General features: G+C 46.3%; 1 protein-coding gene across 4 annotated transcripts; it reads right to left on the bottom strand.

Annotated features, from left to right (window-relative positions):
- Nucleotides 1-27: 27 nt before the first annotated feature.
- HSD17B14 (hydroxysteroid 17-beta dehydrogenase 14) lies at nt 28-12745 on the bottom strand. Of its 4 annotated transcripts, none has more exons than XM_079950568.1 (9): nt 12610-12745; nt 9551-9595; nt 8410-8510; nt 7608-7674; nt 6609-6700; nt 5398-5502; nt 4567-4634; nt 2985-3081; nt 28-2189 (listed from the first exon to the last, which is right to left on the bottom strand). In XM_079950568.1, the coding sequence occupies exons 1-9, from the start codon at nt 12728-12730 to the stop codon at nt 2025-2027; spliced, it is 861 nt and encodes a 286-aa protein (XP_079806694.1). In that variant the 5' UTR covers nt 12731-12745; the 3' UTR covers nt 28-2024. The 4 variants fall into 4 exon arrangements, with proteins under 4 accessions (XP_079806694.1, XP_079806695.1, XP_079806696.1 ...); XM_079950569.1 differs by having other exon boundaries at nt 12552-12723; XM_079950570.1 differs by lacking the exon at nt 5398-5502.
- Nucleotides 12746-12976: the final 231 nt, after the last annotated feature.

Below are 12976 nucleotides of genomic sequence, written 5' to 3'. Positions count from 1 at the left end.
TGTTAAAACAGGAACTGTGTCCAGGTCTCCTTGTGAACTCTTTATTCTGTTTATGCAGACATCCTTTTCCAAGGCAGCATTCACGGCCAGCCTCAGTTGTAGCAAAGATATGCCAGAGATCCTTTTCAAAGGGTTAAACACAACCACTTCTGATAACACAATGGCCCTGTTTAGATAGCATATATACTGCCCATCATGGAGATCTGGCTGTATGTGTGTGTTAAAAAGGAGGGTACTCCTACAATTAATAGGCGGGGGGTTTTTTATCTCATGGCCATGAGCACATTCAGTGGCTGATTTCTGCAAATCAAGCTATTCTTAAAGGAACAGGTGCAAGTCAGGGCATTCCACTCCCAGCCCACCTCACCCCTGATCAGCTGGACATGCTGGAAGTTCTCTTTGCAAACAGATAAAAGCAATCTACCCACATGCCATTTGAACAGAGTTAGAGGAACAGAACAGAAGCCTGGGAAAGGTGCAAAAGTGGGAACAAGGCCGCAGAATCTAGTCTCTGACCAGGAGGCCCAACTCCTTCTGGTGGGTTCTCCGACTTGAATCATTTTAAAGCACTGTGGACACAACGACTGGCTGATTTCACAGGATAGTTGTGAGGATAAAAGCTGCAGGGGACAAGCCCCATAAGCTCGTAGATTTCTTGGAGAAATCAGGCGGGGTGGTGCTTTTTTTTTAGATGATAATCTTTGTTGGCCAACAACATTGAAGCCCAATGAGGCGTCGCATTTTTAAGGCAGTCTTTTCCAACGTATTTATTTAACAAGCAGATTCAGGATAAGAATTTCCATGGTCACTGATCAAAAGGCACATGTTAAATATAACAAAATCTTCACCACCACATGTTCAGCTTCAAGGTCCAGCTGACCTTGAGCATATTTACATGACAAACAGGCCTATGGTGTTATCTAGGAACTCCTTGGGGCTAAGCTGTAGAACCTGTTTTCAGTATTAAGGCCTAGAACATGTAAAGCAATATTAAGGACCAGGTTGCCACCGTTCTTCTGACTACGCTCCTATGCCTTTAGCTCCATGGCAAACAGGGTTATTCACTGGTCCAGTGGGCCAGATCCTTTTCTCCCCTAGCCTTCAAAGGACCAAATTTGATAGGTAGGTAGGTGGGCACCTGTCAACCGCCTGATGTCACAATTACATCACGTGATGATTCCTCAGGGCTTCGAAGCACTGCTTATCTTCAGGCTCAAGATAGGCAGTGACTTCAAACCTGTTTTCTACAAGGACTGGCTGTGTGAATCTGGATCTCACAGCCGATCCAGCGATGCCTCTGCCTGCCCCCCAGTTGACATCACAAATGGGGTCAGGTTTGGGACAGGTGGGTTTAGTTTGGGGAAAACAGCGTTGCAGGCCATAATTGGGTTGTGGGCCAGAGGTCCCCTTTCTCCTGCCCTACATGGGAACATAAAAGTACAGTGGTACCTCAGGTTAAGTACTTAATTTGTTACGGAGGTCCGTTCTTAACCTGAAACTGTTCTTAACCTGAAGCACCACTTTAGCTAATGGGGCCTCCTGCTGCCGCCGCGCCGCCGGAGCACGATTTCTGTTCTCATTCTGAGGTAAAGTTCTTAACCCGAGGTTCTATTTCTGGGTTAGCGGAGTCTGTAACCTGAAGCGTATGTAACCTGAAGCATATGTAACCCGAGGTACCACTGTACTGGAAAAGCTTGAGCTGTTGCCTTTCTGCTTGCTAAACAATTGTCAGAGACAGGCGTGGAAACCTGCTGTGTGTGTGTGTGTGTGTGTGTGTGTGTGTGTGTGGAGAAGAATCCCCTTCATCCCTGGGGCATATCTGGATTTGTTAAGTCTTTAAAAGTGCCACAGGGCTCTTACTGTTTTGGCTAAGACAGATAAAAACGTAGTCGCTATCCTGCGGACATTCTGTCTTTTTGAAAGGATGGCTTGAGTAAAATCCACACTGGAGCTGCAGCTGTTCTGATCAGCCCACCTTATCAACTAACCACTGAAGACATTCGTGCTTTCCTCGCAGACTCCAACTAGTCTTCCAAGCTGGGATTCAGCTCTCTGTGGCTCTTCTGTGCGTATCCAAGTTCAGCTCCGCCACTAAGCACCAGGTTGATGCCAGTGCAGAAGGTGGCCTCAGAAGCAAGGTACAGAGCAGCTGCAGCACACTCCGCTGGGGTCCCCATTCGTCCCAAAAGCTGAAAATACAGTTGAGAGGGAAATCAGCACTTTGCACCTTATATTATGACTGTGCACAGCCCATTCCTCCTACCTGGTGTTTTTACTTCATGCTCTTAGCGTTCAGTTAAAAGAAGACACAACTTTCTAGCCCCTGAGACTCAGTTAAAAAAACACCAAAACAAGTTTCTAGTCCATAAAGCTATAAGATCTCAAAAGTTAAAAGGTCAGGCTGAGAAGTTGATTAGTGAGACGTCAAATGCTTTGCATGACACTTTGGCTTTTCCCATACTAAACAGAAAAATCGGCAGGTACGCCAGGGGTGGGAGGTCTTCGGCCTGCCCCATGTTGCTGAACTACAAAGCTACTTCCGGCCTGCCCAGGAGGTGAGGTTGCGGGCTTCACGCCCACCCCACGTGAGCGGGGGCTGGTTTCAGCCCCCGCGAGAACAGGGGAATCCCGGTGGCGTCTGCCCCCCCCCAGCCAGCCAATCGGCTGGCTGGGGGGGGCGTGGCCTGCCCTATTTAGGGCCAGCGGAGAGGGGGCGCCCTCGGCAGGAGACTCCCCCGATATAGTGTTAACCCTTCCCCGTGTCTCCAGCAAATGGGCTGGAGCCGGATAGTCTGGTTGGCCTCTGTTATTCTCTCCTACCAATAGGGAACCTATGTAAGGACTCTATACGGGCTCTTGGATACCCCATAAGGGAAAAGGGCAATTTTTGTTTACAACAGCTACACAGCCCCCCCCCCCCCGTATGTAGGATGGAACCTTTTCTCTCTAGCTGCACCAGACCTGTTTCCCCACAATGCACTTGCCTGAGCATCTATGCCTTCCTGGATCGTTGCTTCCGGGTCAACTGTCTGGCTTGCAAGCTTCTCCCACATAGGAGTCCAGATATTGCCAGGTGAGATGCTGGAATTCAAATAGTTGGGGGTTTCTTTTTTTAAAAAAAAGAGGAGGGTGGAGAGGTAGAAAGCAAGGAAAATAGAGCAGATCCATTTCAAAATTAGTGAGGAAAGATGTCCCCTCTTTGTTATTTCTATAGGTAGAGACTCCCATATTGACTTTAAATTTGATTCACAGAGAGCCAGTGGTTATCGAGTATCAGATTAGGACCTGGAAGAGCAGGAGTCAAATCCTTACACAGCCATGAAGCTTGCTGGGTGACCTTGGGCCAGTCGCCAGTTCTCAACCTAACCTACCTCACAGGGTTGTTGTGAGAATAAAATGGGGAGGGGGGAACCATGTACACCACCTTGAGCTCCTTGGAAGACAAAGGTGGTTTATAAGGTAATTTATAATTATAATCCACAGTGAAATCTTATGCTTGGTTGCTAATGTCCTGCCAATAAATACCGTATTTTTTGCTCTATAAGACTCACTTTTTCCCTCCTAAAAAGTAAGGGGAAATGTGTGTGCGTCTTATGGAGCGAATGCAGGCTGCACAGCTATCCCAGAAGCCAGAACAGCAAGAGGGATTGCTGCTTTCACTACGCAGCGATCCCTCTTGTTGTTCTGGCTTCTGAGATTCAGAATATTTTTTTTTCTTGTTTTCCTCCTTCAAAAACTAGGTACGTCTTATGGTCTGGTGTGTCTTATAGAGCGAAAAATACGGTAAGTTGTGCTCCAGCTACAGTCGTGCCCCGCAAGACGAATGCCTCGCAAGACGAAAAACCCGCTAGACTAAAGGGTTTTCCATTTTGGAGGCGCTTCGCAAAAAGAATTTCCCTATGGGCTTGCTTCGCAAGACGAAATGTCTTGCGAGTTTTTCTGACTTTTTTCCCCTTTCCCCCCCCCTTTTTCTAAGCCGCTAAGCCGCTTATCCGCTTAGCTGATAAGCCGCTAAAAGCCGCTAAACCGCTAATAGCGCTAATCCGCTAAGCCGTCAATGGGCTTGCTTCGCAAGACGAAAAAACCGCTAGACGAAGAGAATCGCGGAACGGATTCTTTTCATCTTGTGAGGCACCACTGTACATCCATTCCTGGAGACTGCAGATATAGCCAGGGTAACACCTGCCTGAGTTAAATCATGTCTTGATTTCAATCATGTCTAGCATCCCTGTACACGCTGGGTTGACATCCTCACTGAGCCATCCACCGTTACCCACTATTTGCTGGTCAAGCCACCTGCCAGTTCAGATGTGAAATTAGGATCTATTTTGCCCCAATGCGTGCATCACATCGCACTTGCTAACACTGAACCGCATTTGCCATTTGCCCATTCACCAAGTCCAGAGGGATCCTTTCAGAACTTTGTGTGCAAAATCCTTTTGGAGGTCCTCTACGCTTCCCATACTTTTTTTGAAAAGGTGTCCAAACCCTGCACACATGGAAGGAGGAAAGCTGATCTCCTTGGAAGGCCTCGTGCACAACAGAGCTTCGCTGCCACTACAGTACCTGTTGACTCGGACACCATATTTGCTCTCGTCGATGGCCATAGCTTTTGTCATCGCAGTAACAGCACCCTGCAAAGTCACAGGCATTAATAGGGAGGGTTACCAACGGACGAGAGGGGAGGAGGAAATGACACAGCCTCTGACAGCATCTTGCTGTACAGAAAACAATCTGAAGCTTTTCTTGGCATGTAAATTGACAACATCCCTCGCATTCCTCTGGCAAATGGCATGAAAGAAGGAGTCGATAATTAAAAGTTGGCAACCCAAATAACAGGTCAATGTTTTCTTACCGCTTTGTTCCCATCTTTGGTGACTTTTTTATTTTAATGATGTTGCAAATAAGTAATCCCACTGATTTACATCAACCACAAGAGGCTAATCCAAAACTGAATAGGTTGAAGGACAGAAGAGTCCTTAGTTAAATTATGGAGTTCTGTTTTTTTAAAAAAACCAAAAAAACTGCACTGGTCATTTGTGTTACAGGGAGGTTTAAGCCTGGTGTAATACAGCTAGTCAATTTGTTTTGGCCATAGTAAGCAAGCACACACATGCGTGCGCACGCGCGCGCGCACACACACACACACAGAGGTTTAGACAGAATTGCCAACTGACCAGGGTGGGGAAAGCTGACTCGCTCCTGTGTCGTTAAACAGCAGCTGGATATGTGGAAATCAGAATGGATTTTCAATGGCACAAAGGCAAGCACTATCATTTGGGATTATCCCTTGTGATTAAGAGCACAGAAGCAGATGCTTGTAAACAAAAGTTGGCGGCCCAATCTTTACAACCAGAAGGGGAGGCTATACAAGTTCCAGGTGTTGCTCTGGATTACCTTGGTTGCAACATACGGCACCGCATACTTCTGCCCAATGAGACCAACAAGGCTGGCGATGTTGATGATGTTCCCTTTCGTTTTGCGGAGGTGAGGCAGGGCGGCCTGCTCGCAAGAGGAAAGATCCCAACAGATGAAGCTGCCTTGAATGGAGCCAGACCATTGATCCATCTAGCACAGTATTATCTACTCTGGGACCCCACCCTTAACCCAAACATGCATTTAGGAACCCACTTCCAAATTGTTCTCATTGTGTGTGTGTTTGCTGGTAAGCGCTGCTGTTGCAACCCACTTTAGATCATCTTAGATCCCCACGTTGTAGAGTCCAAGACCCACCAGTTGAAGATTAATGGTCTTGACTCCAGGAGTAAGCAATGTGACCTCCAGATTTTCTGGACTCAGCCCCAGCAAGCATGGCCAACAGGCAGGGATGATGGGAGTTGTAGTCTATCAACATCTGGAGGACACGCTTGGTCTCCTATGACTGAAGGACTTTCCCAGGAGCCCTACCCAATATTACCAGACGGAGGGCCTTCTTGGTAGTGGCGCCTGCCCTGTGGAACGCCCTCCCATCAGATGTCAAAGTAATAAGCAACTATCTTTTTTAGAAGACATATGAAGGCTGTCCTCTTCAGCGAAGTTTTCAATGTTTGAAGTTTTATTCTGTTTTTAGTCCTCTGTTGGGAGCCGCCCAGAGTGGCTGGGGAAACCCAGCCAGATGGGCAGGGTATAAATAATAAATTATTATTGTATTATAATTATTACTTTAACAGGAGAGGCCAGGGATTAAAGCTGGTTTCTTTGAGAGTGGTTTAACAATCAACCCCTCTTTCCAGGGAGCTCTGGGAACTGTAGGGGAGGGGAATATGAGTCTCCTAACAACTCTCAGCACCTGTAACAACTTACACTTCCCATAATTCTTTGGGGGAAGCCATGACTGTCTAAAGTGGCACCACAGGGCTTTAAATGTATGGTGGAGAAGTGTCCTTGCCTTCTACCCCTACCAGTCCTAAGGAGCACAGCCACCGCTAGAGAATAATAAAGGATATAAAAAGACAAAATTTCGTGCAAGGGGGAAAGAAACCACCCCCCCAAAAAAAAAAATCTGCAATTTCAGAACATTCAGTACAGATAATTATCAGCCAGATGGACCAGTGGCCTGGCTTGGTATAAAGGCAGTATATCCCAAGTACAAAATTGGAATCGCTCACCTTAGCGGCTAAGAAGCAGCTCACCACATTGAGGTCCATGAGGCTGCGGAACTCCTGCGCAGACACGTCATCTATGGTTTGGTCTGGAGGATCTGTTTGCAAGAAGACTCAACATTCATTGTCGTTCCTAAACCATCTTAGAAGGGATGTAAATATTACAGATCCAACATCAGATATGAAAATGAGAGTTGGGTGTCCCTCCCTCCCCCCAATGAAAAGTATCCTAATTAGTTTTACTTCCTTTTCCAATAAGGGTTTAGGTTTTGCTCCTTGACATAAAAGGTACAACACCTGCAAGGATATTCATGGGTCAGAGCGTGATCCCAGAAAAGAAAGAGCAGCTAGGAGACAAAAAGTTCCCACAGGCTCAACCCTCCTCATTCCTTTCCAAGAGCAGCCTTAAGCAAGCAACTCTCTCTCTCTCTCTCTCTCTCTCAACCTCAGTCCTCCATCTGCAAAATGGGGATAATAGTAAGCCTTAGAGCTGATGGAATAACTCACATGAAGTGCTTAGAATGCCCTACACCAGGGAAGGGCCATGCATTCACTCAGTGGTAATCTGTTGGAAGCCAGAGTCGGTGAAAAGCTGGACCACTACCCCCTTTTTCCCTGTAACTCCTCTACGCTCTCTTTCTGCTATCCTGTTACCAGGGGTCTGGATGCATTGTTTGCAGAGAGCTTTGCCCCCCCCCCACTTGTTTTGGCTTTCCTTCCCATGTCTCCCTGCCCCCTCCACCTCAACAGGCTTCCACCAACTTTCATGAAAACAGCCCACAAGTTCTCCTCCCCTGTCCTAAACTGTCAAAGAAACACAGACATTCACTGTGACTGGTTTTCTCTTCAGTTTTGTAAACAGACAACCACAAAGCTGTCTTTCCTCCAAGGTTCCTAGTCCTCATGGCCATTTTGTTGTCGTTGATTAATCAAAGAAGGCCCCACCTCCCAGGAGACAACGATCCCAATTCTCCCCACGCCCCCAAAATTTTGGAAACAACTCACGGCTTCCAGCATTGTTCACCAGGCAGTCAAGCTGTCCATAAAGTTCTACGGTCACAGAAACCAAAGTCTGCAAGGGGGGGCATGAATATAATTGCCGCACGAAAGAGAACCAAAAAATCTCTACAATTTTAGAACATTCAGCTACTTGAATGAGAGTGAGGAGCTATGCCACTATCGCCTAAAAATATCATAGCTGTGTAGAGTAATATCTATAGATAACGAAAACACATAGATGTTTAAAATCAGAGATCATCAACTAATGATTATGGAAAGATGTGTTCTTAATTGCCCGCATAAGCCTGGTGGAATAGACAAGTTTTCAGCAGGTATTTAAAGGCTGAAACAGAAGATGCTTTCTATTAAATTACTTTATTTGGCAATTGCTTCTCTAACTATTGGAAATGTGTTTGCTCTATTCAGCAGTCACATTCGGGTGACTTCTGCCTTTCATTTTTATCACATTTGTTACTATAAGGGTGCACTTTTAAACACAGTGTAGCATGCATTAGTGTAGTATTTATTTAAGACATGTATCAACATTGGCTTTAATGTTACAGTGCTTTGGGTCACTTTGGTGAGGAAAGCACTTAGCAAATAACAGGGAAATTATTCTGGATCTGTGGGAAAAGGTCAGACACAGATAGCAAGAGGAATGCCCCCAAAGGCAGAAAATTTAAATAACAGAGAGCTGGAATTTGGGGTAGGGCTTTCGCAACCTGTTCAGCAAAGGAAAAGCTGGTCTTGGAGATGCCTGAGAAACTCCCCAATTTAATACTCTTCTTCCTCCACAGTTTCAGCTTACCTTAATGTCTGTTTCACGAAGGACATCGCAGACCTCAAAGTGACCTTCCCCAGGCCATACAGAATCATTCAGTTCCTTTTCAATAACTTTTCCCCTTTCCCCTGAAGGAAAATATAAAAGCTCAGTCACAACTAGCAGAGTTACTGTGGCCTTCTGAGGAGCAGAAGAGAAAGGAAGGACACACACAGAACAAAGTTCTCCCCAGCCAGTGGACTCACAAAGCCACTTCAAACTGCCACGGCTTCTCCCAAAGCATCCTGAGAAACATTATTTGTTATGGGTGCCAAGAGTTGTTAGGAGATGCCCCCCCCCCCCCCGGCCATTCCCCTCCCAGAGCTACAATTCCCAGAGCTCCCTGAGAAGAGGGACTGACTGTCAAACCGCTCTGGAAACTGTAACTCTGTGATGGGACTGGGGGTCTCTCAGCAACTCTCAGTGGCTGGTGTTGCAACTGGCCCAGACTGGAATAAGAGTGAAGAAAGGCTGCCCTAGTGACATGACCCAGGTTTAAATCCTCGCACAAAAAGGCCACCGCACAAGTTGCTAGTTCTCAGGACCAAACACACACCTTTTTCCAAAATGAAGAAAATCTCCAGGAGGAAAGAAAGAGAGCGGGGCTGTATATTGTCACTTGAAGTGCAGTGTGTATGTTTGCTTTTGCAGCAAGTACGCAGGCCGGGGATTTTTCTGACAGGGCTCTTTATACAATTTGACACCTACTTGACAGACAGAAATTCAAAGGTGCAGCTTCATCACTGCATCTTTTGTAAGCCTCCACCTGTAGAATATCTACCTCTGCCACAAAACGGGACTGTTTTTCCAGCCATGCTTTTCTTTCTCAACTTTCTTGGGACATTTTGCTGCCCTCTGCTGTCTTAACCTTGCATATCTCCTTTGCATTAGCCAAACCCATTTGGATATACGTATTGGAAGTTCCAGTTACAGGTAGGTAGCCGTGTTGGTCTGCTGTAGTCAAAACAAACAAAATTCCTTCCAGTAGCACCTTAGATACCAACAAAGTTTGTTATTGGTATGAGCTTTCGTGTTCATGCACACTTCTTCAGATATTGATATCAGGAGTGAGAGACTGAGGGGGCCCTTTAACAATGAGTGGGGATAATGAAAGATCTCCAAGCCTCACCTTCAGATCCTGGGGCACAGAAGACTACTTTGGCTCCATGGCGAACTGGGAAGGAAAGTTAGGGGAAGAAATGAATGCAAGATAAAATATCCCAGAGGCCCAATTCTCAGACATGCATGCAACTCACTTGCTCAGGAGCATAGAAATCATTCCAGAGTCAGACCCTTGGTCCATTGTCTACACCAGAGGTTCTCAAACTTTCTTTCTCTGGGCCAGACTTACAGAATAAAACTCTGCTCATGCCACACCAATTTTTTAATTGATATGAAGTACATTGGAAAACAAAAAGAAACAACTCCTGGCAGTGCATGATTTATAACATAGAATAAAATACTTTAGGACATGGGGCATCCAAAAAGTATAAAACAATGCAGCTGCATAAAAACATGACTCATCCCTCAAAATATAATTATAAACAAGCCTCTTTTATATGTACCTTAAGTATGTATAATACAAGCCTAATGAGAGGCGTGAGCTTGCTTTTGCCAGGTAATCTTCTCATTTATATCAGGTCTAATCTGAGACAAATAAACTATCATCTCATCAACACAAAAAATCTTTCTCTTTTCTGATCTTTCAAATTTGTCAGAGTTGAAAATCCCTGTCAGAACAATATGTTGTGGAGAACTGTAGAAGTGTGACCAATGCTCTTGAAGAGACACTATTTCTGGTTGTGTACTCCAAAAATAATATTTTGATACTATACTATACTATACTATACTATACTATACTATACTATACTATACTATACCATACCATACCATACCGTCGTACCTTGGTTTTCGAACAGCTTAGTTCACAAACAACTTGGAATTCAAATGCCACAAACCCGGAAGTAGGTGTTCCAGTTTGCGAATTTTTCCTCAGAAGCCAAACGTCCAGTGTGGCTTCCGCAGCTTCCGATTGGCTGCAGGACGCTCCTGCAGCCAATCGGAAGCTGCGCCTTCGTTTCCAAACATTTCTGAAGTCGAACGGACTTCCGGAACGCATTCTGTTTGAAAGCCAAGGTACGACTGTATTACACTATACTGAAATGCTTAAATGTTTCTTTCTTTGCATCTTCCTGCCACACTTGCCATTCTGCCCAGCCACACCCTTTGAGAACCACTGACCTACACCAGCTGACAGACAGGGGTCTTTCCAAGCCTGAACTGGGAAGAGAGAAATTGGACCTTCCGCATGCATCACAAACGCCTTCAAGTACTGCACAACTGATGACTGGCAGCGAAACATATGAACCTATTTGGAACTCAGATTCCTGTCTTTCTGCATCCTGTCAGAGACTTCCTGCCTTTAGTGACAAGCAGATATTCAATGTATGCCTATCCCCAAAAAAGGGATGCGAAACAGGGTCAGTTGAATGCCCACCTGTCACAAACTCTTAATTTAATTACTCCTTTTGTTCCCTGTTTGCATTCCACACTTACTTCCCCTCCAGCAAAAGCCTACCAACCAAAGATATAATTTCAGGCATCTGATGAAAGAGACTGTAGTCGATGTTGATGCCATGATGAATCTTCTAGTCTTTCAGGTGCCACAAGATTCATGTTTTCATGTCAGCAAAACCAGCTTTTCTTATGCTTCCTAGGCAATCAGAGCCAGATGCTCCTTTTGCGGCTGCTCAGCCTGTCTTAGACTTCAGATTAAGGCCTTACCATCCAACCCCCTAGGCTCTGGCCATTAACAGTGGTGACTTACAGGTGGAAAATCACCAAGTAAAGCCACATATGTACAGAAATCCTGCCAGAAAAAGATGTCCACCTTGTTCTTTGAAATATGCGTATTTTGTCAGAGGGCAAAATTAGGAGGAAGATTCTCTACCTAAAGCCACAAAGGCAGAACTTTGTGCCTTTAACACAGGGGTGGAGAGGCTCGCATCAGCCCCCACCAGCAATGACCAGGGATAATGGAAACTGTAGTTTTGTGACATCTGGAGGGGCTATAGATTCCTCTTTCCCACTTTAAGAGCTTCACCTCAGAGAGAAAGTCAGCATGCCCTGCATTTCCTGGTAAAGGTAAAGGGACCGCTGACCATTAGGTCCAGTCGTGACCGACTCTGGAGTTATGGCGCTCATCTCGCTTTATTGGCCAAGGGAGCCAGCGTACAGCTTCCAGGTCATGTGGCCAGCATGACTAAGCCACTTCTGGCGAACCAGAGCAGCACACGGAAATTTACCTTCCCGCCGGAGCGGTACCTATTTATCTACTTGCACTTTGACGTGCTTTCGAACTGCTAGGTTGGCAGGAGCAGGGACCGAGCAACAGGAGCTCACCCCGTGGCAGGGATTTGAACCACCGACCTTCTGATCGGCAAGTCCTAGACTCTGTGGTTTAACCCACAGCGCCACCCACGTCCCTTTTCATTTCCTGGTAGGGAGACTGAAATTGCTTCAACAACACGTTCCCCTTTCCCCCACCTCCTTATTTCTGAAAAAGAAGAGCTCATGTCCAGGCACCAGTTCCTGTTTTCAGTTCAAGGGCTCAGCACTGACCAATGCAGTAAAAAAAAAACCATATTACAGAGAAGGGTCAGTCTAGAGTCCTTCTGACTGAGGCATCTTAAAGTCTCATCAAAATGTATTGTGGCATAAGCTGCTGCCTGCTAGAAGCCTTATGGATGCCTCATGACAGCAATAAATCCGATGGTCTTTACAAACACATTGGTCCATCTAGCTCAGTGTTGTCCACACTGACTGGCAGCAGCTCTCCAGGGATTCAGGGTCTCTCTCCCAGCCTTGGAGATGCTGGGAACTGAAGCTAGGAAATGTTCTTTGCCCTGCCTCAACTATGTCCAAAAACTTTCGGTTTTGCAATAACGCCAACATCGCCTCTGAGCTCGTGCAGAGCACATTCCTATCAGGAGCAACTTTATCCTGTCCGTCTCCGATCTCAACACATACAGATTGGGGAACAAGGTTTCCAGGCCAGCCTTCCTGGCATATTTGAGCCCCGGCACTTGTAGAAACTCCTTTGCCCCCCCCCCCGTTCCCTCCACCCTCACCAAATTCTCTCACGATGCCTTCGCCAATACCCCGGGTGCCCCCCGTTACTATGACGACCTTGCCCGGGTACCGCAGCCCAGTTGCCATTCCAGATGTTGTCGCGGCTCCTCCAAATTACGAACATCCAGCTGAACTTTGGATGCGGACGCTGCAACATGTGGTTTCGGTCATTGCGCATGCTCTGTGTCTCCGGGCATGCTGGGAAATGCAGTCCTTGCTCCTGCGGTTCGTTAGTGTTTGGTGGAGCCCGATCCTGCGCAAGCTTACTCAGACTCCTAAATAAGCGTGCATTTCCTGTGGGGGGGGCGCGTTTAAGGTTGCAATCCTATGAACATAGTTAGAGAGCTAGGACTGCCATCTACCAGGGTCTACACAAAAGTAAGCTCCATTGAATTCAGTGGGGCTTACTCCCAGGTAAGTGCAA

Source organism: Podarcis cretensis (genome assembly GCF_951804945.1).
Source record: "Podarcis cretensis genome assembly, chromosome: 13".
Taxonomy (NCBI): domain Eukaryota; kingdom Metazoa; phylum Chordata; class Lepidosauria; order Squamata; family Lacertidae; genus Podarcis; species Podarcis cretensis.
This window is presented reverse-complemented; position numbering and strand designations above follow the sequence as displayed.

Coding starts and splice junctions, on each gene's coding strand:
- HSD17B14 (XM_079950568.1), bottom strand. CDS start 12,730: ATGCGCAATGACCGAAACCACATGTTGCAGCGTCCGCATCCAAAGTTC. Junction 7,675..8,409: donor TTCGTGAAACAGACATTAAG/GTAAGCTGAAAC, acceptor CCCCCCTTGCAG/ACTTTGGTTTCTGTGACCGT. Junction 6,701..7,607: donor GGTGAACAATGCTGGAAGCC/GTGAGTTGTTTC, acceptor TCTTGCAAACAG/ATCCTCCAGACCAAACCATA.